Genomic DNA, 26749 nt, shown 5'->3' with positions numbered 1-26749 from the left:
CTTAAACCTGGAAAGATTGAATTGTGTCTCAGGGTAGATTATTGCAACCTTAATGTCATTGCTGCATCCATTAAAACCCACATGCCCAATATCCAACATTATTAAAATTAGTAACATCATCTAATATGTTTCATGCAGTGCTTATTTCAACAGGCTCTCAGTTTGCCTTCTTCTCCAAAGGGACACAATACATCTTTACTGGACTACCCAATGGAGCACCTCAGGAGCCCTACCACCACACACAGGCTTTACAGGCAAGATTTTAAGTGCATCCACCTTTCCCCATAAACACAAGTAGGGGCATTACAGTGATAACGTTCTTATCCAAGAAATTTTGTTTAACATAAATATTAAGGACATTTAAGTCTAACATCTTCCAATCCTTTTTGGGTTCTAGAGGCAACATATTCTTCATTTGCTAATTTTACTTAATCTCCCTGATGCTGCTACCTACAAATAAACTCATGTTGAATGACACCCATCCCCAACAAAAGGCTCTACAATCTATCCAGTTAAAATCAATAGGACTTCCCACTAGTACTAACAGAGACTCATACACTGTACAGGCTTTAGCAACATCCTCTTATGCCTGGGATCTCTGGACTATCGATAATGGCCATAAATATTCCATGAGTTTCTGATACAAAAACCTGCCTTTCACTGTTTGCTTAGTCCATAATCTTAATATACTCTTTGTTCTCTGCCAAAACGTACATCCCTACACTCTCATATCTAACGGGCGAAATCTGGTGGAGGTTACTACCATCTGTGCCATTCTAAAAAGTAATGGATATTGTTACTCTCTGCATGAGACAACTGCTTATATAGGTCCACACACAGCCCCCTGGGGAGAGGACCTCCCAATCCCCCTAGCCATCTCCTTGCTTCACACCTCCAGTAGTCACCACAACCTCCCACCCTGCATCTCTAACCCCTTGGTTACAAATGTTACTAACCATTACATATTCCTTACTGAACTATAGTTCATACCAATGTAACTGCTGGACTTGCCACCTTGAACCAAGGAACACACCAAGATATTATTGTCATAAAAAATATAACTCATACTTGTAACATGCTTTACAACTCAACCAGGGTATTGTTATAGATCCTGGAAATTCCAGATCTGTGATCTAGGCTAATACCATGTAATGGTGAACTTGGCTATGGACTGGCCTACAAGGATTCTACTTGTTTTCCTCTCATAATAAAATGATTTTTATGCTGTTTAGGGCAACATATGTACTCAAATACCCCAAATAATGAAGTTCAAGGCTGATGAAATCAATGGGTCAATTTTAATATAGTTTTTAATTTTTACAAAATGCTATCTAGAGCCATTTTTGAGGCCCTGACTAGAGGATGGTCAGTTCCCCTTCTTGAGACCTAATTAAATCCACACCCCACCTATTTCCCTTATCTGGGCTTTCACACTGTAGGCCCCTGGGCCAAGTACCAGACAACCAGAATAAACCCATATGCAATTATGCATAGGAGCTTGGGGAATTATTCAAATTAGCCTGTCTGGGAGGCCTTCAAACCTAAGCCCATTCCACATGCCATACATACCCGCATTCTACAGTTCCAGCTTGGTGTTACCCTGTCCATGAAGGCAAGCTCTGTGTGGCCCTATTTGACAGCCTTCTCTTTTTTGGAACTATAAGTAACGAAGTTCTGCTTCTCATCTATTCAAATGTCTTATGTTCTGTCCCACCATCAAAAGAATCTTGAAATCTCCTAGAGCAGGAAGGACGAATCTGTTCCTTGCTTCTCTCCTACCTTCTGGTGGTTTGCTGGAAATCTTTGGAGTTCACTGGGTTGCAGAGGGTCTGTCTTGATCTCTACCTTCATCTTTATATGGCATTCTCCCTGTGTGTGTATCTGTGTCCAATTTCCCTCTTTTTATAATGATACCAGTCATTGGATTAAGGCCCACCCTACTCTAGTGTGGTCTCACGGTAACTAATTACATCTGCAATGACCCTGTTCCAAATAAGGTCACGTTCTGGGGTACTGAGGGTTAGAAATTCAACATATGAATTTTGAAAGGACACAAGTCAACTTATAACAGGAAGTATTTATTAAAGCCACACATTATGCTTATCATGTGATCCACTGATTTTATTCCTTGGTATATATGCAAGAAAACAAATGTATAAGTAGACCAAAAGATATGTACAAAACAAAAATGTTCACAGAAGATTTATTTGTGTTAGTCCTAAAATGGAAAATCCAAATTCACAGCAAAATAGTTGATAAAATTATAGCATGGTCAGACTAGAAAACCGCTACACAGTATTACAAAAGTGAACTATGTAAATAATTTCATTTATATGGGGTTAAAAAACTGGCAAAATGGTGATAGATGTCAGAGTAGTGTTTCTCTCTGGAGAAGGACTACTGACAGAGAAGTGGCATGAAGGAAACTTGAATAGTGGAAATGGTCTTACCTGGTTTTGGAGGTCATTATCTGAGTTCATATATATATATAAATTCATAAATCTGTACACTAAAGATTTGTGCATTTTGCCATATGTAATTTATGTTTCCCAAAATGCTACTTCCTAAATAAATTGCTATGTAATTTATTGTGTCACTTCAGTACTGTGGGGGAACCAATGATCATAAGTATTGGCTTTTTTCATTTATTGCTCAACAAAACTCAGTGACATTTCCTGTCCATGGCTAGTCAGTGGCTAACCACTCCAAATGCATACTCTGGGGAGGATTTCAACTTTGATGGTAGTGATCTCCATCAATATCATGGTATCTGGTAAGTCTGATGCTGTGACATTTTTAGCAAAATGTAAAGCTATATTTCAATAGTGCCAAGGTGGCTCTTTAACCACTCATAAAATGTTTTTTTTTAATTTTTTTAAATTTTATTTATTTGACAGAGAGAGAGAGAGAGAGAGATCACAAGTAGGCAGACAGGCAGGCAGAGGGAGAGAGAGAAGCAGGCTCCCTGCTGAGCACAGAGCCCGATGTGGGGCTCGATCCCAGGACCCTGGGATCATGACCTGAGCCAAAGGCAGAGGCTTACCCATCTGAGCCACCCAGGCGTCCCAATGTTTTAAAATTTGTTCTAGTAGCAGTGATACATTTGTATATTATCCAGCAAACCTTCATATTTACCTTATGTCAATGGTGCATTGACTAGTTGTCTAGCTGAGTCCAGGGTAATATTGGAGGCCCTGGAATGGAGTGAAACCAAACTTGTGTGAGTAGACAAAATGTAGTGTTTCTTCCAGTTTCTTGGTTTGTATTTTTATTGTCTCCTTGAATTCTTATTTTTTGGACCTTATATTTATTGATGTGTAATTATTTTTTCTTCTTTGATATTTCTAATATTTCTAGCACACAAACTAAGAAGGAAACCCTAAGTTTCTATTTGGGGTTGTTAAATTTTAAAATAGAGACAAAAAAATGAATGGGTAAAAGTTGTTTCAGAAAATGAGGATTGGAGAACATAAGAATATATAAATGACAAATAATTACTTGAAGTCAAGAATTTCATGTTCACACCAGAACACTTTATATAAAGGGAATCTTATCCCAAAGCATGAACAAGTAGAAGAAATGAGTGGAGTGACTAAAATTAGAGCAGTCTTAGGTGGTGGAAACAAACTTGAATCCATTCTGTGTTTCCTTGCAATCATCCCAAAGAAGTTCCAAAACAGTCTGAGAAACGTTGGCTTCCACATTTTCGTAATACGTCTAGTTAAGGGAGAAGAGAACCAGTTCTTAGAAGAAAGAAAGATGGGAATCTAGGGTGAGGAAACTGGAGTAAGACTATCAACACCATTTTTTCCAATAGTATTTGCACACTTTGCCTCTCTCTGTCTCATTTTGGTAATTCTTGCAATATTTGAAACTTTGTTATTACTTTATATTTGTTTGGTGATCTGTGGTCAATGATCTTTGATGTTACTATTTTAATTGTTTTGTGGTGTCACTAACCATGCCCATAGAAGATGGTGAACTCAAGTGACACCTATGTGTGTGTGTTCTAGCTCTGGCAGTCCCCCCATGTCTCTCTCCTTCTCCTTAAGCCTCTTTCTTCCCTGAGACACAACAATATTGAAATTAGGCCAATTAATAATCTCATGATGACGTCTAAATATTCATGTAGAAGGAGGAGTAACATATCTCTCACTTTAAATTAGAAGTTAGAAAAGATTAAGCTTAGTGAGGAAGGCACGTTGAAAGCTGACATAGATCAAAAGCTACTCCTCTTGTGCCAAGCAGTAGCCAAGCTGTGAATGTGAAGGAAAAATTCTTGAAGAAAATTAAAAGTGCTACTCTAATGAACACACTAATGATAAGAAAGTGAAACAGCTTTGTTGCTAATATGGAGAAAGCTTGAGTGATCTGATAGAATATCAAACCAGCCACAACATTCTCTTAAACCAAAGCCTAATCCAGAGCAAGGCCTTACTCTCTTCAATTCAGTGGAGGTTAAGAGAGATGAGGAAGTTGCAAAAGTGGAAGCTAGAAGAGGTTGTTGGTTCATGAGGTTTAAGGCAAGAAGCCATCTCAAAAACATAGACATGCCAGATGAAGGAGCAGGTGCTGATGTAGAAGCTGCAGCAAGTTATCCAGAAGATCTAGCTCAGATAATTCATGAAGGTGGCTACAACAAACAATAGATTTTTTTTAAAAAGATTTTATTTATTTATTTGACAGAGAGACTGAAAGAGAGACAGCGAGAGAGGGAACACAGCAGGGGCAGTGGGAGAGGGAGGAGCAGGCCCCCACCGAGCAGGGATCCCGATGTGGGGCTCGATCCCAGGACCCTGGGATCATGACCTGAGCTGAAGGCAGACACTTAATGACTGAACCACCCAGGCACCCCTAATAAGAGATTTTTAATGGAGATGAAACCATCTTATATTGGAAGAAGATGTCATAAAGTACTTTCTGAACTTCTATTGCTTTTCTCCTTTCATGTACATTTGTGTTGTTCTCTATCATTTTCCGGGTTGGGTAAGTAGAGAATCAATGAGTAAATTGAACTCTGTTGTGTTCTCCTAATCTGCATAGTTTTTTTGAGCCAAGGCAGGTGGGCATAGAATGTATTTCTTCTTTTTTTAAAAAAATTCTGCTTTATTTTTTTAAACATTCTCAATACATTTATTTTATACCCTACATTCAATAATTCCAAATTCTGAATTCTGAATCTCATTCTTCTGTTAAGGAATAAAGGAGAGCAGCCAATAAAAAGTGTATTATCTCATTTTGTGATTGCATTTTTTCCCCTGTGTTTTGTAATTTTGGAATATGAACTCATAATTATGTGTTTTTGAGTCTGAGAACTGGTTTGAGTATAGTAACCTGGTGAAGGATCATCATTTTCCATTATGGCAACTAACCTGAGTCTTTACTCACTGCTATGGACTGAATGTGTCCTCCAAAATTCATATGTTGGAGCCTAATCTCCAAGGTGATGGTATTTGGAGATGGAGATGAGGCTTTGGGAGGAATTTTGTCATGAGGGTGGAGCTCTTGGATTAGTACCCTTATAAGAGGACACCCAAGAGAGCTTGCTTTCTCTTTTTCTCTCTCTCTCTGGCTCTCGCATGTGAGAATACAGTGAGAAGGCAGCTGTCTACAAGCCAGGAAGTGGGCTTTCACTGGACACCATATCTGCTGGTGCTTTGATATTAGACTTCTCGGCCACTAGAACTGTAAGGAAAAAAATGTTTGTTATCTAAGCCACTCTATGGCGTTTTTGTTGCAGCTGACAAAACTGACTAAGATACTCATTTATCCTTGATTTAGTTATATATAACCACACCCTCTTTGGCTGCTCTTTTATCTTACCCCTAAGAACACTAAGGCTTACTTAGCTTTTGCCAAAATCCATCAGATCAGAGTCTCTTGTTTGCCATTCTGGCCTTGCTAATGTTTATGATTATCTACTTTGCCTGTGACTGTTAAGTGCTTTCACTTTGTCTTGGTACTACAGAATTGTATCATCTTCTCTGTGACCAGCACCACTATACCACAGATGATGTGGACCTCCTTAGATAGAGTGCATGGGTAACAGCAGTAACTTTATTCTGCTGAATTGGGAGATGCCACACAGCCCTGAAAACTTCAGGGCACTTCCCTAGTGTAAATAAATGACAGACTTTCAGAATTGTGTCTGGTTTGTAGGTTTGAGAGAAGACACACAATCTTAAGACTTCCACCCCAAGAAGGAGTCAGGAGTATGGAGAAGGAATACATCTTTAGGAAAGGTCTGAAACACTTCCCAGAATCTCTAACTGCTGCCAGGTAAAGATCTTTTTCTGAAGCCAGTCAGTAAAGACTGGGGAAAGTGGCAGCTTCTACAAATGTGAAGGCAATAGCAATGCAAAATTTCAAAAAAAATCAAGGAAACATGACACCACCAAAGGAACAAAATAAAGCCCCCATGGCTGATCTCAAAGAAATGGAGATCTGCATGCCTGACAAAGAAATAAAAAATAGTCTATGTAAGTAAATTCAGTGAGCTACAAAAAAAGATAGATAATTAAATAAAATCTGGAAAACAATACGTAAACAAAAGGAAGTTTCAAGAAAAGATAGAAGTCATGAAAAGAAACAAACACAAATTCTGGGGCTGAATAATATAATGACTGCACTGAAAAATTCAACAGAGAGCTTCAAGTGGAAGAAAGAATTAGTGAACACATAGACATAATTTGAAATCATCTAGTCAGAGATAAAAAGCAAGAACAAAAAAATGAGTGAGTGATGAAAGTCTATGGGTCTTATGATACACCAACAAACAAAATAATATAGGCATTATGGGACCCCCAGATGGACATAAAAGAGAAAGAAGGAGAAAGCTAATTTAAAGTAATTGTGAGAGACAACTTCCTAAAACTTTGGGGGCAGTGGGTGTGGGGAATGAACGTCAAAATCCAGAAGCCCGAATAACTCGACTGACTATAAAGAAATCGTCACTGAGACACATTATAGCCAAATGGAAAAGAGAGACTTTTGAAAGCAGCAGGGGAAAGGTGACTCATCACATATAAGGGAGCCCCATAAAACTAGCAGATTTCTCAGCAGAGACCTTACAGACCAGAAGAGGGGGATGATATATTCAAAGTGCTGAAAGAAAAAGCCTGCCATGGAAGAATACTTGACAACCCAGAAATTAAGGTGAGATAATCACTTTCCTTAAAAAAAAAAAACAGAAGCTGATAAAATCTGTCAGTACTAGACCTGCTTACAAGAAATTCTAAAGAGAGCTCTTCAAATTTAATGACAGAATGCTAATCAGCGACATGAAGACATATGAAAAATAAAACATACTGGTAAAGGCAAATATATAATTAAATACACAGATCAGCCTAATACTGTGATGGTGTTGTGTAAATCACTTTTAACTCTAGAACAAATACTAAAAAGAAAAATATGAAAAATAAGTATAGCTATAATAATCTGTTAGTGAATAAACAAACCAAAATGTGTAAATTGTGACATCAATAACGTAAAATGGGGGGAGGAGATGTAAAAGTAGGAGTATTGAGTATTGTATGTAATGCACTAAGTTGTAATCAGCTTAAAATAACTATGAAGTGTTTTATGTAAGCTTCCTAGTAACCACAAAGAAAAACATCTGATAAATACACAAAAAATATAGAAAAAGGAATCAAAGCATATCACTACAAAAAATGACCAAATCACAAAGGAACAGCAAGACAGGAAGAAAGGAACTTCAAAATAGTCAGAAAACAATGAACAAAATGACAACAAAATGGCAATAGAAGTACATCCTCATTAGTTATCCTAATATAAATGAACTAAACTCTCCAATCAAAAGGTACATAGTGTCTGAATGGATGAAGTGATAAGATTCAACAATATGCTACCTACTGGAGACTGACCTTAACCTTTAAGGATACATGTAGGTTGAAAGTTAAGGGATGGAAAAAGGTGTTCTATGTCAATGAAAACCAAAAAAAGTAGGGATAGCTATACTTAGAGAAAATAGACTTTAAGTAAAACTCTTTAACTAAAGACAAAGAATGTCACTATCTAATGGTAAAGGAGTCAATTCATCAAGAGGATATAACACTTGCAAATATTTATGCATCCAACATCAGAGCACCTAAATATGTAGAGCAGATATTAACAGAACTGAAGGAGAAATAGAAAAAATTACAGCAGTTGTAGGGAACTTAATACCCCACATTGAAAAATGGATAGAGTATTCTGACATAAAATCAATAAGGAAACAGTACACTTGAACAAACTGTAGACCAAATGGCCAAATAGACATGTATAGAACATTCCTTCCAACAACAGCAGAATACATTCTTCTCAAGCACACAGAGAATATTCCATAGAATAAATCGTAATTTAAAAAGAATGTTATTTTTCAAGAATTACTTGAATACAGAATTTTTTTCAGAACCCATATTTGAAGTAAATTAGGATTACTTTGTCAGAAACTCTGTAGAACCCAAGGGAAGAAATTCATGTGTGTCTCAGGAACTATGGTGTTAGGAACTTGAACTAGGTGAGGAGTATCATTCTATCTCTCTTTGCTCTGCTTCATTCTTTCCAAGATGGGTGCATTAGTCAGCGTTCCTCAGAGTAACAGAATCACAGAGAGATAGTAGGGTGGAGGAAGGGAGTGGGGGAGAGAGAGAGAGAGAGATTTAAAGAATTGGCTCACATGATTGCAGAGGCTTGGCAAGTCCAGAATCTGCAGGGTGGGCCAGCCCTAGAGACCCAGGGAAGAGTAGCAGTTTGAGTCTCAAGGCAGTCTGCTATAGAACTCACTTTCCCAGCAGGTCACTCTTTTTTCAATCAAGGACTTCAACTGATTTGAAAAGGCCCATCCACATATGGAGGGTAATTTACTTTACTGAAAGTCTACTCATTTAAATGTTAATCTTTTCTAAAAAATATCAGAATGTCAGAAACATCTACAATAATATTTAACTGAATACCTGGGAATGATGTCCAAGCCAAGTTAACATATAAAATTAGCAGTCACAGTAGGAAAAATGGGGGAAAAGAGGGATGAAATATACTTCTCAATTTGGTTCCAAATTCTCCCGAAAGTAAATCATTTGTGCAGCTGGGTGAGGCCACCACTGGATTAAACAACTTTAATCCTGAGGGTAGCATCTGGAGAAAGCACTACTCAGCCCAGCTCATGTGACGTACCCATTATGGACCAATCCACTATGGCTAGGAAAGAGGTGGAAGCAGGGTTACCTTGGACATATTGTTGTCAATTACAGCAAGGTGTTTCATAAATGGGAAATCTTGATTAAGAAATTATAATGTAACCTTCAAGTGTTAACATGTTTTTTTCATTTAATGATGGAAAAACTTCTAATTTCTGCTTTGCAAAGCTTTTAATGGAATTTAGTTATAGTTAACTGATTTTCTATCATGGTGTCTGTAAGATTTGTGAATACACAGTGGCTTGCACTCCTTTTAGGCACCTAAAATTGATTTCTTTTACTTTTCTCTGAATATTTTCTAGCTTCACCATATAGTTCAGCTGTGGAAGGAAAGCAGAGCAGGCTCACATCTCCTTTGGAAGGTAATATGATTTTTAATTTTTTTCTAGAAGCCAGAACTAAAGGGAGGAAGTATGGAATTTCTTTAGAAACATAGTTGATGGTCTGGTCAGGGGGCCAGCCTTGAGCCCAGTTGAAGAGTATGGTGATCTGAATGCTGTGGTGTGGGGGACCCTGAACGACCCCGGTCCTCCTCCCCCAAAGCAGTTCAATTCCATGGGAAGATTATGGAGCTCTCTCTATCAGGCACTGTGCCAGGCTTTGTGGGGAGCACAGAGATGAGCAAGGTGAGCTAGACTGCCAAAGCACCCTAAGGGGGTTCAGTTTTGTGGAGGAGCCCAGAAATAAGCACAGATACCCTATAAAATAGAGGAGATAAGCCCTCACAGCAAGTGTGCTGGGAATGTAGAGGAGGGAGAGAGAGCACCAAGGCTCTGAGAAGGCTTCAGGAGGATGCAGCATGTGAACTGGCTCTTGAAGGAAGAGGAGCGTTTTCATAGACAGAGGGTGCTGTGTAGGCATCCCAGACTCCAAGAACCATTGAGGGAAGACCTAGATATGCACTTGTGCTTGCTGTTTCCTTTCTGAAGTGTGGGGACGACACAGGGATGATAAGGTTACCAAGGTGAGTCAATGTGAAAAAGAGAGCTTTCAAAGCCAGTACAAAGACATGTAAGTGTTGTCTTCAGGCAGTGAGAGATCTCTGAAGGGTGTCAGAGTGGAGAGGATCACCCCTGTGTTACAGAATCATGTACCTGGCTGCAAGGTAAGGTACGAGCTGAGGAGAGGAGAGTTTTGAGAGAGAGACAGATGGTAGTAGGCTTCTGTAGTGATCCAGGTGTGTGGTGATGGGGTCTTAAACTACGGTATGGCACTAAGAACAGAAAGGAAAAGGGATTTGTCTATGTGCAGAAGGCTGCAGGAGGCTGGAGGGGAGTCATAGACACAGGACGCAGCAATGCTGGGACATCAGTGCTGGTTCTGGAACAAATATGAGAAACTACCCGCTGTCTCTCTGTGTGAAGCAGGAGGTGAAATCACCACAGCTGATCAGAGGGTGTGTGGAGATTTTTTTTTTTGGATAGGTACCAACCCACTGAGTGTGGGGGAGGGATATGAAAAGAGAAAGAAGAGGATTAGGAAAGAGTGAATAACTGCCTTCACATAAGAAGTCTCATCCCAGGTGAAGGGGGATTGCTGGAGGGTCATAGAGCAGAGCAAGGTGAAAGAACAGTCTATCCATGGTGTTTGGGATCCTCATCTTTGGAGTTACTTCTCTGGGGTCTGTCCTTGTTAAAATGCATATGTTTAATTGATCAGCTCGTAGGTTCCTTTATTTTTTATTTTTTAAATTTAATCTAATTTTATGTTATGTTAGTCATCATATAGTACATCATTAGTTTTTTGATGTAATGTTCCATGATTCATTATTTTCGTATGACACCCAGTGCTCCATGCAATAGGTGCCCTCCTTAATACCCACCACCGGGCTAAACCATCCCCCTATCCCCCTCCCCTCTAAAACCCTCAGTTAAATGATCACCCCCCCCGAACAAGTGGGATTTATCCCCGGCATGCCAGAGTGGTTCAACATTCACAAATCAATCAATGTGATAGAACACATTAACAAGAGGAGAGAGAACCATATGGTCCTCTCAATTGATGCAGAAAAAGCATTTGACAAAATACAACATCCTTTCCTGATTAAAACTCTCCAGAGTATAGGGATAGAGGGAACATTCCTCAAGTTCATAAAATCCAACTATGAAAAACCCACAGCGAATATCATCCTCAATGGGGAAAAGCTGAAAGCCTTTCCCTTAAGATCAGGAACACGTCAAGGATGCCCACTCTCGCCACTATTGTTCAACATAGTACTAGAAGTCCTAGCAACAGCAATCCGACAACAAAAAGAAATAAAACGTATTCAAATTGTCAGAGAAGAAGTCAAACTCTCTTTTTTCGCAGACAACATGATACTTTATGTGGAAAACCCAAAAGACTCCACCCCCAAATTACTAGACCTCATACAGCAATTCAGTAATGTGGCAGGATACAAAATCAATGCACAGAAATCAGTTGCTTTCTTATACACTAACAACGCAACTGTAGAAAGAGAAATTAGAGAAACGATTCCATTTACAATAGCACCAAACCCATAAGATACCTCGGAATAAACCTAACCAAAGAGGCAAAGGATCTATACTCCAGGAACTACAAAACACTCATGAAAGAAATTGAAGAAGACACAAAAAGATGGAAAAACATTCCATGCTCATGGATCGGAAGACTAAACATTGTTAAAATGTCTATGCTGCCCAGAGCAGTCTATACCTTCAACACCATCCAGATCAAAATTCCAATGACATTTTCTAAGTGTTGTAACAATCCTAAAATTTGTATGGAATCAGAAAAGACCCCAAATTGCCAAGGAAATGTTGAAAAAGAAAAACAAAGCTGGGGGCATCGCGTTGCCTGATTTCAAGCTATATTCAAGCTGTCCACCAAGACAGCATGGTACTGGCACAAAAACAGACATAGATCAGTGGAACAAAATAGAAAGCCCAGATATGGACCCTCAACTCTATGGTCAAATAATCTTTGACAAAGCAGGAAAAAATATGCAATGGAAAAAAGACAGTCTCTGCAATAAATGGTGCTGGGAAAATTGGACAGCCATGTGCAGAAGAATGAAACTCGACAATTCTCTAACACCATACACAAAGATAAACTCAAAGTGGATGAAAGACCTCAATGGGAGACAGGAAACCATCAAAATCCTAGAGGAGAACATAGGCAGTAACCTCTTCGACATTGTAAGTTCCTTTAAAAGAAAAGTCAGATCTTGAGAATAAGTATCAAGCAAAATATTAAAGCCTTAGACTGTTCACAAGCTGAAGTGCAAACAGAGAGCACTCACAACATGCTCCTCACCAGCCTCTTCTCTTTCTGCGTTCATCTTCAGCCTCCTGCCCTTGGGCACATGTGTGCTCACCCACACCCAGCCCTAGCTGTTCTCCAAGCAGCTATGTTGCTGCTGGCCTCTGAGCCTTGGCCAGGTTGCCTAGGGTGGGAAGCCACCTGCAGTGGTGGAAGGAGCATGGATTTAACTGCCTCTCAGATCTGCTCTAAAATCCACCCCCACTTGCTTCCTGCAGTTGTGGGATCTTGATTTGGCTGTGAAGTGCAAGGTCTTGAGTCCATCACAGAAGAGGCAAGTGATACAGAAGAGGAGAGGAGAGACCTCACATACACAGTTTAGCACAACGAGGTTCACCCACATAACAACTTAGCCCCCCACAGCTTGTTCTGCTCACGTTAAAGTGATGAGCTCCCCGCCATTCTCCTGGGTTACAGTATGTGGTACCTGATGCCCCTAATCCTTTCTCAGCAAAGCCCTCCCAGTCATGGATGCATTATAAGTGTTTATGGGAGAGCTGAAGCTTCTATATTGGAGAAAAACCATAGGTTGCAGGGCTTAATTTTTACACTAACGATGGGCAAAAGCAGTGAACTTCTTCATTTAATCCTCATAATTAGGTAAGACGTACAGAAATAAAATCTGTGAGCAAAGTTCATAGTGGGACTGTTTGGTAATATATGTGTGACTCAGTAGGAAGGAAGGAAGATCTGTTGGTTTTACTGACTTTGTGATTCTCCAAGTAAAAAATAGCTTTAAAAAGTCCAGTTTGTTCAACCTGAATGCCATCTTATGCTTTTTATTTATGTTTGTCCAAAGTGGCACCCTTCAGGATAGACATTTCATTCTGATATTACTGATTTAGTCTCTCCGATCAAAACTTAGGAGGAGAAAACCACATCGCCAATTTTTCCACTTTCTGTCCTGAGGAGCATCAGTTATAAGATAAATCTAATAGTTACTATGACAAAAGGATTAGACTTAGATGACTTTGTCCTTTAATTTATATTGTGTTTTCTTGTTTGTTTTTTTACAAAACTTCTGCAGCAATTTTAGACTTCTTAGTTCTTCTTAAATAGTTTTCCATCTATTCATTCCATGAAGGAAGGCATTTCTCTGAGTTCCATCATTGACTCTATTTTCTTTTCACCTTTATCCCTATTCCTTGAAGGATCTCATCCATACCTATGGCTTCAACTTCTGCCTAATTCTTGATCCTCAAATCTGTATTTTTAGCCCAGATTTCTCTCCTTGGCTATGCCATGGTTAGAACCAATTTCTAAATGAATGGCTTCACATGCACTTGAATGAATCAAAGGCACCTCAACTTGCATATTCCTAAAAAGGAATTCCTCTTCTCTACCCCTTCATAGGCTCCATACTTATATTTTGTCTTGATAAATGACTCAAGCCAGAAAATTGAAGATATCCTACAATATCACTCTTTCCTATTTCCCATATTCAAAATCAGTCACTATGTTCTGTTGATTTTATCTTAAATTTTTTTCTTAAATTTTTTCTTAAATCTAGACCTTTTTCTTTCCTTCGCGTTAGTTGAACACATGGTCCTCTCTCACTGGAATTATTACAATATTCTTGTAACAGGTCTTCTGGCTCCTAACTTAACTCCTTCTAATTTATCACCTACACTGTTACCAGAGTGACTTTTCTAAAATGAAAAACATGCCCCTCCCTACTTGAATACCCCCAGTCGCTTCTCTTTGTCTCTTGGAAAGCTAAACCCCTTTAATCTGCCACTCTCCTTAGCCTCAAGTTTTGCTAATCTTCAGCCCCCATCATGCATGTGGGCCTTTTTGGGCTCCTCAAAAGTGTTATCCTTTCTTATTCTTCTGTACATGCAATTTCTACCTCTCTACAATGTACTTCTTTCCTCATACTCTCTTCTTCTGTTTGCTCAATTCCTATTGAAGTTTTTTTTTTTTAGATTTATTTATTTATTTGAGAGAGAGAGCTAGAAGGAGTAAGGTTGGGGGGAAGGCAGAGGGAGGGAGAGAATCCCTGTTGAGCACAGAGCCTATCGCAGGGCTTGATCTCATGACCCTGAGATCAGAACCTGAGCTGAAATTAAGAGTTGGACGCTTAACTAACAGCCACCCAGGCACCCCTCCTATTGAAGTTTTAAGGCTTAGAAACTGGGATAATTTTCTGAGTGAAATAAGTCAATCAGAGAAAGATATGTATGATCTCACTGATATGAGGAATTCTTAATCTCAGGAAACAAACTTAGGGTTGCTGGAGTGATGGGGGGTAGGGATGGGGTGGCTGGGTGATAGACATTGGGGAGGGTATGTGCTATGGTGAGCGCTGTGAATTGTGTAAGATTGTTGAATCACAGACCTGTACCTCTGAAACAAATAATACATTATATGTTAAAAAAAAGAAGAAGAAGAAGAAGAAGAAGAATATAGCAGGAAGGGAAAAATGAAGGGGGGGAAATTGGAGGGGGAGATGAACCATGAGAGATTATGGACTCTGAGAAACAAACTGAGTGTTCTAGAGGGGAAGGGGGTGGGGGGATGGGTTAGCCTGGTGATGGGTATTAAAGAGGGCACGTACTGAATGGAGCACTGGGTGTTATATGCAAACAATGAATCATGGAACACTACATCAAAAACTAATGATGTAATGTATGGTGATTAACATAACGTAATAAAATAAAATAAAAAAAAACTGGGATGATTTTCTTTCACCCTGCAGTTTGGCTTAGCTGTTCCTACTCTGTGCTCATGTAACGCCTCATGCATGCCTCTGAGTACTTCATAGTCCTGTAACTGACTCTAACTTCTCTGACTCCCAGTGTAAGGTAAACTCCTTAAGAGTAAGAACCATATTCTTCATTTCTATATCCAGAGTCTGACACAGTGCCTGACATACACAAATAGCTACAGAATTAGGTTCAGATCATCACAGAATTCATCTCTATGTACCCGACTCTATGCTCTACCACATTTGATTTAAGTTAATGAATTCTTCAAATTTTTGTTCAAATTTTTTCTTTCCCTTGGGAAGTTCTTCCTTCTTTTCTTAACCTATTTAATCCTGTTATTGGCAAGGCTCAGTTCAAGTCCCACTTCACCCTAACCTCCCAGTTGGAGTTGATTCAGTTTTCTTATTCCTGAGATGATTTACAATCTGTAATGCTCACTTAGTTAGCAATGTTCACTCTCTCATAAGTGATCTTTTCATTTGTATGGATCTGATGTCTCCAATTGGATTGTGAGTCTTTTGAGCTCAGGCTGAGACCATGTCTTCTTCTTCCTTGACAGCGCATAGGAAGGAGATTGTCTGACATTCTTCTAGTTTAGTATTTGAGCAGTTTATTTAAGAGGATGACATGACTTTTGGAGCCAAGAGTCAGAATAGTACTTAAAGTTTACTTTTGGTTACCATTTTCATAGCAGAATAAAACTTCAGAATGATAGTCCTACTTAGTCTCATTTTATCTTTTTAACAATTCTTGGGGCCATTTTACAGATGAATAAATGAAAGTAAGAACACATAAAATACCCTATTAAAGGGGTGACAGCAACTCAGTGACAAAATTACTTCACTGTGTGGAAAGTAGCAGATAGTGCTCAAAATATTAATAACAATACCCTAAAAGACTAACATTTACACAAGAAGTTAGAAAGCATATTTCCTTTTTTCTTATAAAATTGGGAAGTATTAACATTTACTGTGCATCTATTCATTTAGAAAATATTGAAAATCTGCCATTTTATAAAACACAGACACAGTTCCTAAACTCTGTCATGAAAGGATATCTTAACAGCATTTGAATTGTAGTCTAGACGGTGTATTGATTATGATAGTCTGTGAACTTTTAAGAATATTTTAAAGGTCTCTTTTAAACAATTTACCCTGCTTTGTTCATTAGAAGAATCCTTGAAATGGCTCTTTATCTCTGCTGTGTTGCCTGTATTTTAAGGTGTCATAACTCTGGAATTTCCAGCATCAGCCTTACTGATCATTCTCTATGTGAAATTCTCTCTATTCTTGGTTATCCTGGTCATTGTGGGATTCATCTACTTCCAGAGAATAAATGATTGCAGGTAGGCAATGAAGTCTAAAAAAATATAGACTCATTAGAAAGAAAACATCATTAGAAGGCTTTAAGTTTACAATGTCCTGGGAACGGCTTGATGCATTTTTTGGCACATTGTTTGTTCCCCTAGCCCTTTCTTTGATGTATAAGCTTTGTTAACACCGGGGAGCCCAGGCAGAGATGCCTGCAGCACTGGGGCAAAAGCTTCTGTTTCATTACAGTGCTTTCCTGAGAGATAACCTGTCCTGGGCCACCCTTCAAGAATTCTGTGGGGGAAATGAAGTTCAACTGGTGCTTCTTAAGTGTTTACTCCCTAGTTTCTATGCCTCTGAAGGCTTGTATTCATTGCACTAATTATATATTTTATGTTTTTTTCATAGAGCATGAAAATTGAAAAATCTGGAAGTCAATTTAGATTTGATGAGACATCATGAAGATCAGCCTTTGGGTTCAGCATCTAACTCAACCGCTCCTATTACTAATTGATACCTTTGTGTTTATGTGAATCACTGTGATAGTTGGCAAATCCTGTTTCAAAGTCTTAGCAATGTGTATTTATACACACGCCAAAGCTTGCTGCCTGCCATTATAAATGCCTGGGATGAGTCATCTACTTTCTCCTTTGCCTTACTGAGTTCTTATTTGCAAACAAGAAATAGCCCTGCTTCTTAGCCTAAAGAGGAAGATGGCTCAGCAAATGGCAAATTACAAGGCTTTGCAGTTTTTCTATACCCCTTTGGGTTCTTTGGATAGTGCTTCTTGTTTCCTCTGCCCCTTTAAGATGATAAATAATGTTGCAATGTCAGAAGCCACTACAAACACTGCCTTCCAGTTGATCTGTAGCCAACCTCCCGTCCCTTTCTTGCTTGCTAGCAATTAGTGCATGTTTGGCCTGGTCATTGAATAAATGGCCAAGAGTCATTTTTAGCAGTACCTTTATTTTCAAAGAAATTATAATGTGATCCCAAATGAGGAGCTCTTAGAGTCACTGGTGCTGAATGTCCCCTCAACTTTTAGAGCTCCATTGTCTCAGTTCTCTCTCATCTGTACTCCAGGTTGGAATGGATTAATGGTGGTAAGAATAAGAGTTCTTGGTGAAACCCAACATCTTCTAGGGCCACTGTAAACTGGAACCCTATCTTCATTGGTACATATGGTAATCCTATAGTAAAAAGTATCCTTTTATTTAAAAGAAAAATTTCTTGTGTAAGGTGCAGGTGATTCAAGCTATTACTTTTTTTTTTTATTATTCATTCGAGACACAGAGATACAGAGAGAGAGAGAGAGAACATGAGCAGGGGGAGAAGCAGAGGGAGGGGGAGAAGCAGGCTCCCCGTTGAGCAGAGAGCCCGAGGCGGGGCTCGATCCCAGGACCCTGGGATCATGACCTGAGCCAAACACAGACGCTTAACCTTCTGAGCCACCCAGGTGCCCCTCAAGCTATTACTTGTATTTTTAGCAAAGCCCAAAGGGAGAAAATGAATGCAGACTACTATCTGGAAGATAACATATAGGTAGGTTAGTCTAATGGTTGAAACAAACAACCTCCCAATCTCAGTGCATTCATACAACAAAAGTTTAATTCTTGCTCACATCATATCCCAGGGCAGGTTGGTGGATCTAGGTCAGGGAACAGGAGTGGTTCTGCTCTAAGGTAGCATTTTATCCTCTAGCTCTGCCCTTCTCAGAGTATTCTCCATTCAGCTGGTGAATGGGAAAGAGACAGAGAGAATGAGGGATTTTATGTAGGAGGTTTTTATGAACCAGGCCTGGAGAAGTAATGACATCTGTTCATGTTCTATTGGCTAGTATTTGTCACATGGCCACACTTTTATGGAAGTTGGAGAATGTAGTGTAGCTGCCTCAGCAAAATAGAGTCAGGGTTTGGGTACAGATAGCTAGTTTCTGCCTACAGTAAAGAATAGGACAAGTGCTAAGATTAATACCTATTTCATTAGTAGCTGAACATGAGCCAAGAAATCAACCAGTAAATAATTTCATATATAACTTATATTAGCTCTTTTCTCTCTCTCTCTCTCTCTTTTTTTAAATTATAACTCCCTCATGTTTAAAACAGGGCATAGAATGGAAAAAAAGTCTAGTACCATAGTTCAATCACAGATTCAAAAACAATGAGGCACTGATTGCTAGTTGCCTGAGCCAAGGCTCATCTTCCCCTTTCTCTGTGTGGTAGATTGTATTCATGACTCCAGATCTTTCTCCCTCTCTCAATCCATGTAATTTGTTAGTGATTTTTGAGTTGGAAACATAAAGCAAGTGCATGTTTCTTGAACTCATGTAATTTGCTTTAGCCAATCAAATGAGGCAGAAATGGCAGTGTACCAGTTCTGAGCTTACATCTCAAGAAGTCCTGTGTGTTTCTGTTGCTAGTCCATGAGAACATGCCTGCGCTAGTCTGCTGGAGGTTGAGAAACATGTAAAGCAGAGCTGGGTCATCCTAGTTCCCTTCGCCACCTCACTGTTGAGGCCAGCCTAGATAATGCAACAGTTAGTCATCTCTTAGACAAGGGAGAAGCTCAATCAAGGTCAGAAGAGCTGCCTAGCTGACCCTCGGATGATCCTAGTCATTTAAGCAATTGTTGCTACAGAGGTTTTGTGATTGTTACACAGCATTATTGTGGTATTAGATCTCTGATACAGTGCTTAAAGACATGATTCCAATTTTATTTTGTATGGAGACACATTTAACTAAAAGACATTTCTCAGTTTCCCTTGCAACTGAATATGACTACCCATTAAAATTTTCACAAATAAGGTGTAAGCATATATCTTGTGTGGTATTTTTAGGATATCTCTTTAAAGAGAAAGAAGAGATCCTCTTTTGCTTTTCCTCCTTATCTCCTGGACTACAACACTGGTGTAATGACTAGAGGTCCAGCAGCCAACTTGGGCCATGGATAGCATTGAGGATGGAAGCCACACACTAAGATGATGGAAAAGAAAGACAGAAGGATCCTGGGTCCTAATGACCATGGAGTTGTCATAATAACCCTAGACTACCTACCATAAGATTCTTTTATGTGAGAGAAAATACACTATTGTGTTCATGCCACTGTTATTTTGAGTTACAGTTGAACTTAACCCTGGTTAACACAAGTACCTACTTTGCCAAATTCAAGGTTTGCTGTTAATCTTGCAACACCGGTTATACTCTATTCATGAGCATTTTTCATGTTCTATTTTCATTCTTCCCATAGAGATTATGAAACAGACATAACTTCAGAAGATAGCAATCATAGGTATAAGAGCATCTCCATGATAGTTCCAGAAGAATTGCTGGTTATGTAAAGCTGAAGGATACTGTGGGCTTGTGATAGGAAAGGGCTTGGGAATCTAGAGATGTGCAAAATCATCTAATAGCCAATCCCTACACATGTGAGGACATGTCTGCATTACAGGATTGGGAAGATAAAGACACTGTTGTGGGCTCTTAAGAGAGGATCTGATCAGGAGAAACAGAGGAACTGAAATCTATGGGGCTTTATTGTGTTAATCCTTTTTTCTGCCATCATTGAAATGAAAGGACTCCATTATTCATGGAAGAGATTTATCTGAATTCATGCTTCTTCACTGCCATCATTTTCTATGTGATGTCAGATTGGAAGAGTAAAAAGCTATAGCTACTCTCTCTCAACCTCTTAGCCTTGCATAAAGATAAAAAACATTTTTTCTTTCTTAAGCACATATATGCATACATATATACATGCACAACAAATTAATTGTGGCCCTAAATTGAGGAAAATTGGGAGCAACCTTTAGCAAAACATAATTGAGAGCCACTAGATGGTGCTTCAACTTAATTCTTTTAACATTTTGAAGAAAGCTAAAATCTAGCCTCAGATAGTAATCCTGTATTTTTTTCTTTAATTTTTCCACTCAACTGTCTCTACATTCATTAATTCTTTAGGTTTTCTGGGGTAATTTTAGGACAATTACAGAAGGAAGAAAACAATTGTTAAAATTAAAGAGAAAAAAATGTTTGGTTCCCAAACTTGAATTGTACTACTCCTGCCACTTAGTTTTGGTAGAAACATTTTGTTTATCAAACGAGATAAGGGTAGATATTAATAGTCTAGTTTCAGGGAAAGAGGAAATGTGAGAATCTCTTGGTGGTTAAACCAAAATCAGTATTCACTTATTTCTTAAATGGAGTGTTGAGATCTTCGATCACTAAAGAACCAAATAGCTGCTTGTTAGTGTTAACAACAGCAGATTGTTCGAGCTACAGATAAAATTAGCCGGCCTTCTCTACTTCTTGGGTCCAACCCCATTTCTCATGGCCCATGACTTTGAGGCCTATCTCGTAAGAAGGAAGCTGCAGATAGGTAGACCAACTTCCTCATTTTACAAAAAAGGAAACTAAGACACTCAGAGTTAAGTGACTGTAGGGTGTTACTAAGAAGCCAGCTGGAGTGTGGACCTGCCTTGCTTGATGATGAGAGCACTCGCAAAGTGGACCTTATAGTTTGTTTTGTTTGGAGTGAGAATTGGGGTTCAAGAGGGAATTTATGGGAGTCTTCAAAAAAAGGACAAAATAAAAAAGTGAAATAACACATGAAATATTCATGAAATTAATTACTATCTTCAAGGAAGGATTGGATATTATTAAAAATTGAGTGTCACCACATGTCAAGGATATCACATTTAAGCTTTTTTTTTTAAAAAAAAAAAGATTTATTTTTTTGAGGAGGGGAGGAGCAGAGAGAGAGGAAGAGAATCTCCAGCAGACTCCTGGCCGACCACGGAGCCCAATGCAGGGCTCGATTTCATGACCCTGAGTCATGACCTGAGCCGAAATCAAGAGTTGGACACTTAACCAACTGAGCCACCTAGGTGCCCCCACATTTAAGCTTTGAGAATACAAGTGCAATGGAGAGATTTTAAAAATCGCTTGTTTAAATCTTACTTCAGTCCTTTCTACAATTTGGAAGCAGGAAGACACAGAAGGGGAAATTTTTTCTGTTTAGGGAAATAAACCAACAGTTTAGAGAGTAAAGGTAAAGCTCAGGTCATAAAATGCATTGGGAATACCAAAATAAAGGGAACTAAAATGGTCAGCATAATTTTTTTTAAAAAGTTCTGTTTCTGGGCTCCAATGACAGGAATCTGGGGACCCTTGAGGAACCAGGTAAAAGAAGTAGACTAGGCCTTAGCTACAAAAAGAAAGTTGGGTCGTTGTAAATTCTCCATGATGGGTTAGCTAAAAAATTCTTGAATTAAGGATGCCTCTCTGTTAGCATTTAGTTAAAGTCTGTTATATACAACAGCCTTCATGTGATTAATAGTGATTTAAAAATGAAGGAAGAAGGAACCCTACCCACATCGTGGGGAAAACAGTACACAGAAGGCAGCAGTTGCCACCTGGGTGATGAAAAACCAAGGGTGACCAAGAAACTGGTCTGGGATTTAAAATTTATAGTAAGACATAACAAGAAACCAGCAAGGAAAGGCAGATCATGAAAACCCAGTACTGATGCTGTAATGGAGGTAGGTACACAATGCCAGAGCAATCAAAGGAAGGAGTACTCAATTCTGGCTGAACTTGTGGGTTGAAGGTCAGGAAAAGCATTGGATGAATTACAAAGCTTCAGCTGCAATAAACAGAAAGTAGGGTTCTGAGTTAATCAATAAAAACATTTATTATCTTACATAAGAAGACAACCGGAAGGGGCTCCTGAAAGGCTCAGTGGGTTAAGCATCTGCCTTTGGCTCAGGTCCTAATCTCAGGGTCCTGGGATCTAGCCCCACGTCAGGCTCCCTGTTCAGCGGGGAGTTGGCTTCTCCCTCTCCCTCTGCCCCCTGCCCTTACTCATGCTTTCTCTCTCTCACTCTTTCTTTCTTTCTCAAATAAATAAAATCTTTAAAAAAAAAAAAAAAAGAAGAAGAAGAAGGCATCCGGAAGTAGAACCAACTTCAATCTGGTTGTTTCAATGGCTCTATGAAATCTTGAAGGGCCTGGATTTTATCCTCATCTGTGCTCTGCCGTTTTCAGTGTTTGCTTCATCCTCAGGCTGGAAGTGAGAAGGCGGCGGTCCCCCTAAGGCCATATGTCATGTTCAGAGGAAGAGGGTTGACCATCTCTTCCTCAAATCCCATCTTACTCATGAGGACTAACAGCCCCACATTCGTTTCTTCTCTTAATTGGCCAAAGCCACAGGACAATTCTTTATCTAATCTCTGGCAGAGCCCGAGATTTTCTTTGTGTTGATCAGGACTTCTGTGTATAAGCCAATGTTCTTGGCTCCTCATTTGATCTTAAAATCAGTGTTGGGTCAATCAGTCAGAAGATTTGGACATTCTGTTCAGAAAATGTTATAAATTCGTCAAGATTTGCTCGATCTGCAAAACTCTTCTGGCATTCTCAATAGAATAGCAGTCTTGTGTCCCCAGATGACTTCCTGAAACACAGGACTTGTGTGGGATGATATAGTTTCCCCATGACCTGGAAAGAGACATGCTCTGTCACAGCCCCCTGCCTTTACCCATGCTGTCTCTCCCCTTTCTTCCCTGCTCTTGTCCACCAGCAACATTCCTGTGCATCTTTTACAACTCAACTTGACTGTGACCATCTTCTTCACTAAGGCTTCTCAGGCATTCTCCTCACCGAAGTTCCAGTTTTTGTTCAGGTCTCTATTCATTCCTCTCCCACTAGGATATGTGCCTGGTGAAAGGTGCTGACTTTAGCCCAGCTCCACAGAAGGCAGGGGAGCTCGGCCTAGAGAGGCAGTGGGTTAGCGGGATGATGTCACTCATCTCCGAAGGGCAGGGTTCCGTTTCTGAGCAGGGTAAAGCTGACAAGAGTTGAGACGCTTCTCTTTATCCTGATTTCCTCTAATGAAATACGGAAAATAATTCTTGCTCTTAACCCAGCTGAAGAGAAGGTTTTTGAGGATAATCTTTATAAACTTATAAATGTCCTTGGGGAAAATGCTATAGAAACACAAAGTCTTGTTATTCATCCCAGCTTTCAAATGTCTTTTATGCACACATAGGAAAGTAAAAAAAAAAAAAAAAATGGCAGTGTGTTCTGCCCTAAAACATCTCTCCTACCTAAAACACAGAGACCCCACACACAGACAACCACAGACATAGATTTCCATTTCCAGCTGTGTTGTCTACCTTGAAGTTCCTACACACTGAGGAGAGAGCTCTGTCGAGGTATGACAATCACTAGGGAGGGAAGAAGGGATCATCTCTGCGCAGGTAGGAGGAGGCCATGTGGCTAATCAAGGCAATTTGAAAATTTAACAAAAGAGAGAGAGAAAAAACTTACACAGGCTCAAAATCAGAAAAAACAAATTTAAACAAGATGCACTAAAACAAAAGATATGTGAAGTCCCATCAAATGTTAAGACTTTTAGGAGAAATGAATCACTTTCCAAATTGCTGTCATGATTTGCCTGTTAATAAGAATGTGCTCCTCCTGGGAAAGTGAGGTTGTTTATGAGATTAATTATTTACTCTTGTGCCTTAACATGATGGAAATGCTTGAGTACATCACATCCTGTTAGTTTCTCTTATATCTCATTACCTTTATGAAACTCATTGTCTTTACGAAAAGAGAGAGGAGCAGAGAGCAGGGTGGTTGGTGCTAACATATGAATTTTACTATGTTTCTGAAGGGCGTTTCTGTCTACTGTACAGCTTTCTGGGGTTCCGTGGGGACCAAAAAACCCGGAGAGAAAGCAGTTCTCTTTTGTGGGTACTGTGAAAATAGGTCATGCTAGTGGAAAGATGATTCTGGATATTCCTAGTGACCCTTGAAATGGACATAAGCATCTTTGTACACCTAGCTGATGTTCTGTAGGAGATGAGGCCAGACCAGGTTATGTATTTTGTGTCTGACTAAAACAGCTTACAGTTTATTTACAATTTGTACACACCCAATTTAAGGCTTTTGGCCTGAGGACACCATCTACTACAAAACACCTTTAAAAAAAAATCTCTCTTACAGATTTTTCTATATTCCATATAATGGAAAATCACAACACAACACCATTTATAAGATATTGAAAACCAAGGAGTGGCCCAAGATGTCTGCTCCAAGAAACTACAGTAACTGTCTTGGGACTAGAAAGAAAGATTAAACAACTCTCATTCCAGCAAGAAGCATCTGTCTTTTATCATTCTCCCCAAAGCAACATAAAATGTGCGGAGAATGGCAGCCATTTCAGTGAGGGCAAAGGAGGTCGGCTGTTTGTAACATTTTCCACCATTCCCTTGCAACTAAAACCCAAATCCCATTACTTTCCAACTGCCTATCAAAGGAGGGTGTTTGCTGATGCAGCCCAAGGAGGCCTAATCACTATCCATGGCAGCCCCTGTGTCCTGGAGGATGATTAAATGGCAGAGCCTAGGGAGGAGCTGGATGTGAAACCTTATCCCTACGCCAAACTCCTCTTGGGTATTTCACATTTTTTTTTTCTTTTCACTTTTTTTCAGATTCCTATCCAAAACATGCTTTTTTTGGCAGCCTCCACAGAGGACTGTGAAGTCATAGTGCATAAGCTATCCAACTCCTACCTCTGCAGGATGGTAAAACAGACCCAAAACTTGCCAACTGCAGCTGTTCTCAGGCAAGGGTTCTCTCCAGCCAGTGGCCATCAGCAGACACACGGGCAGTGTGCACGCACACGCTGGGGGACTGCAGAGCACCCATCTTCAGGCTGTTGTCAAGCTTGCAGACAAGGCCATCCATGTTCTCCCAGTCACTCCAAATCTTTACTTAACGTCTCACAGTCAACAATGTTCTTTTCGTTAATGACTACCTTTCAGGGAGACTATGAATTGTAGAAGTTATCATTTATTTCTTATTTATGGATAGAAGATTAAGATAGTTCCACCCAACCTTTTCAATCTGGTCTTCCACTGACTTGACTCCTCTTATTCCTATGTAGACAGCCACTATCCAGCTTTCCCACAAATTTCTCCCCAACCCTTCCTGGCTGCATTTTCTGCTGGGCTTGTGCTGTTCCTCCTGTGATGAAGACTTTTACCTATCCCTGCCTTTCAAAAGGCTGCTGTCTCTTCAATGCTACTGCATCTGTGAAACTTTTCCACATGCCTTGTTCTGAGCTAGATATTGCCTCACCATAGTATTTCTTTTTACAGTACTTTGAAGATTATTAAGACCCTTGGCTTTATAGATATTTGTGTACATGTGTCCCCAACACTGAATTGTGAGATCCATGAGGGCAGATGTCAGGTCTCAACTATTTTTATATTTTCCAAAGGGCCTAGCACAGTGTCTTATATGCAGTGAGTACTCAATAAATGTGTGCTGAATTTGAATTTAAAAATTCAAAATAATAAAGACTGATGAAGGTATGAGTATTAAAAGGATGAATAAAATGAGAGAAAATATTTACAACATATGTAAGACAATCTTTATTAGCTTGAGTACATTAGCTCCAACAAATCAAAAGAGAAAGACAAAAAAATCCCATAGAAATATGGGCAAAGGATATGTATAGCTATTTTTACAAGATTGGAAATATAAATGTCTAATAAACATAGGAAACCATAGTCAACCTCAGTAGTAAGGGGAAGTGCCAATTAAAAAAAAAAAATCCAAGATGCCATTTTTTGGATACAACAGATTGGTAAAATCAATAATTTTGATAGTATTAACTAAGAGGATTATGGGGAACAAACAGTTTCTGATGGGAGTAAAAATCAGTATAGCCATTTCAGATAACAGTTTGCAAGGATGGTTCAATATTTCTGTTTTTCAGCATCTACTCGAAGTACTATTGTTCATGTGCACAAGGAGGTAATACTACAGCATGGTTTGTAACGGGAAGCAAATCTTGCTATCCTTCTGCAAGGCTATGTCATGCTAGCTATAAAGAATGAGGTTGTCCCTGAAGAGGGGTCCTCTCTGACTGTCTGAAACACCACCTTTGTTTCTGCCCCTTTATCACACCTTCTTTCTCCTTTTATCCATCACTTCATATTATATTACTCATGCATATTCGTATTTGACTATTATCTTTCTTCTTCTCTAACATGTAAGCTGACTGACAAGAATAGAGATTTAGTCTATTTTTCCAGTGCTATATATGCAGCCTCTGGTACATAATAGGGACTCAATAAGTAGTTATTGAATGACTTTTGTGGAACTATATGTAGCATCATGGAAATATCTTCAAGGCATACTGAACAAGAAGAAAAAGCAAGTTAAAGAATAATACATCTAGGATGATA

The 26749-nt window shown here is 39.2% G+C and overlaps 1 protein-coding gene across 1 annotated transcript in view; it reads left to right on the top strand.

The window, feature by feature from the left end:
• The window catches only part of LOC110579002 (cell surface glycoprotein CD200 receptor 2-like), a 52278-nt gene extending 32447 nt beyond the window's left edge, over window positions 1–19831 (top strand). The window contains exons 6-7 of the mRNA XM_044919881.1: window positions 16406–16529; window positions 19741–19831. Coding sequence (XP_044775816.1) covers window positions 16406–16529; window positions 19741–19831 — 215 coding nt within the window. The remainder of the gene's footprint in view (window positions 1–16405; window positions 16530–19740) is intronic.
• The last annotated feature ends 6918 nt before the right edge of the window (window positions 19832–26749 follow it).

Source organism: Neomonachus schauinslandi, chromosome 1 (genome assembly GCF_002201575.2).
Source record: "Neomonachus schauinslandi chromosome 1, ASM220157v2, whole genome shotgun sequence".
Classification (NCBI taxonomy): Eukaryota; Metazoa; Chordata; class Mammalia; order Carnivora; family Phocidae; genus Neomonachus; species Neomonachus schauinslandi.
The sequence above is the reverse complement of the archived record's forward strand: the minus strand, read 5'-3'. Positions and strand labels throughout refer to the sequence as shown.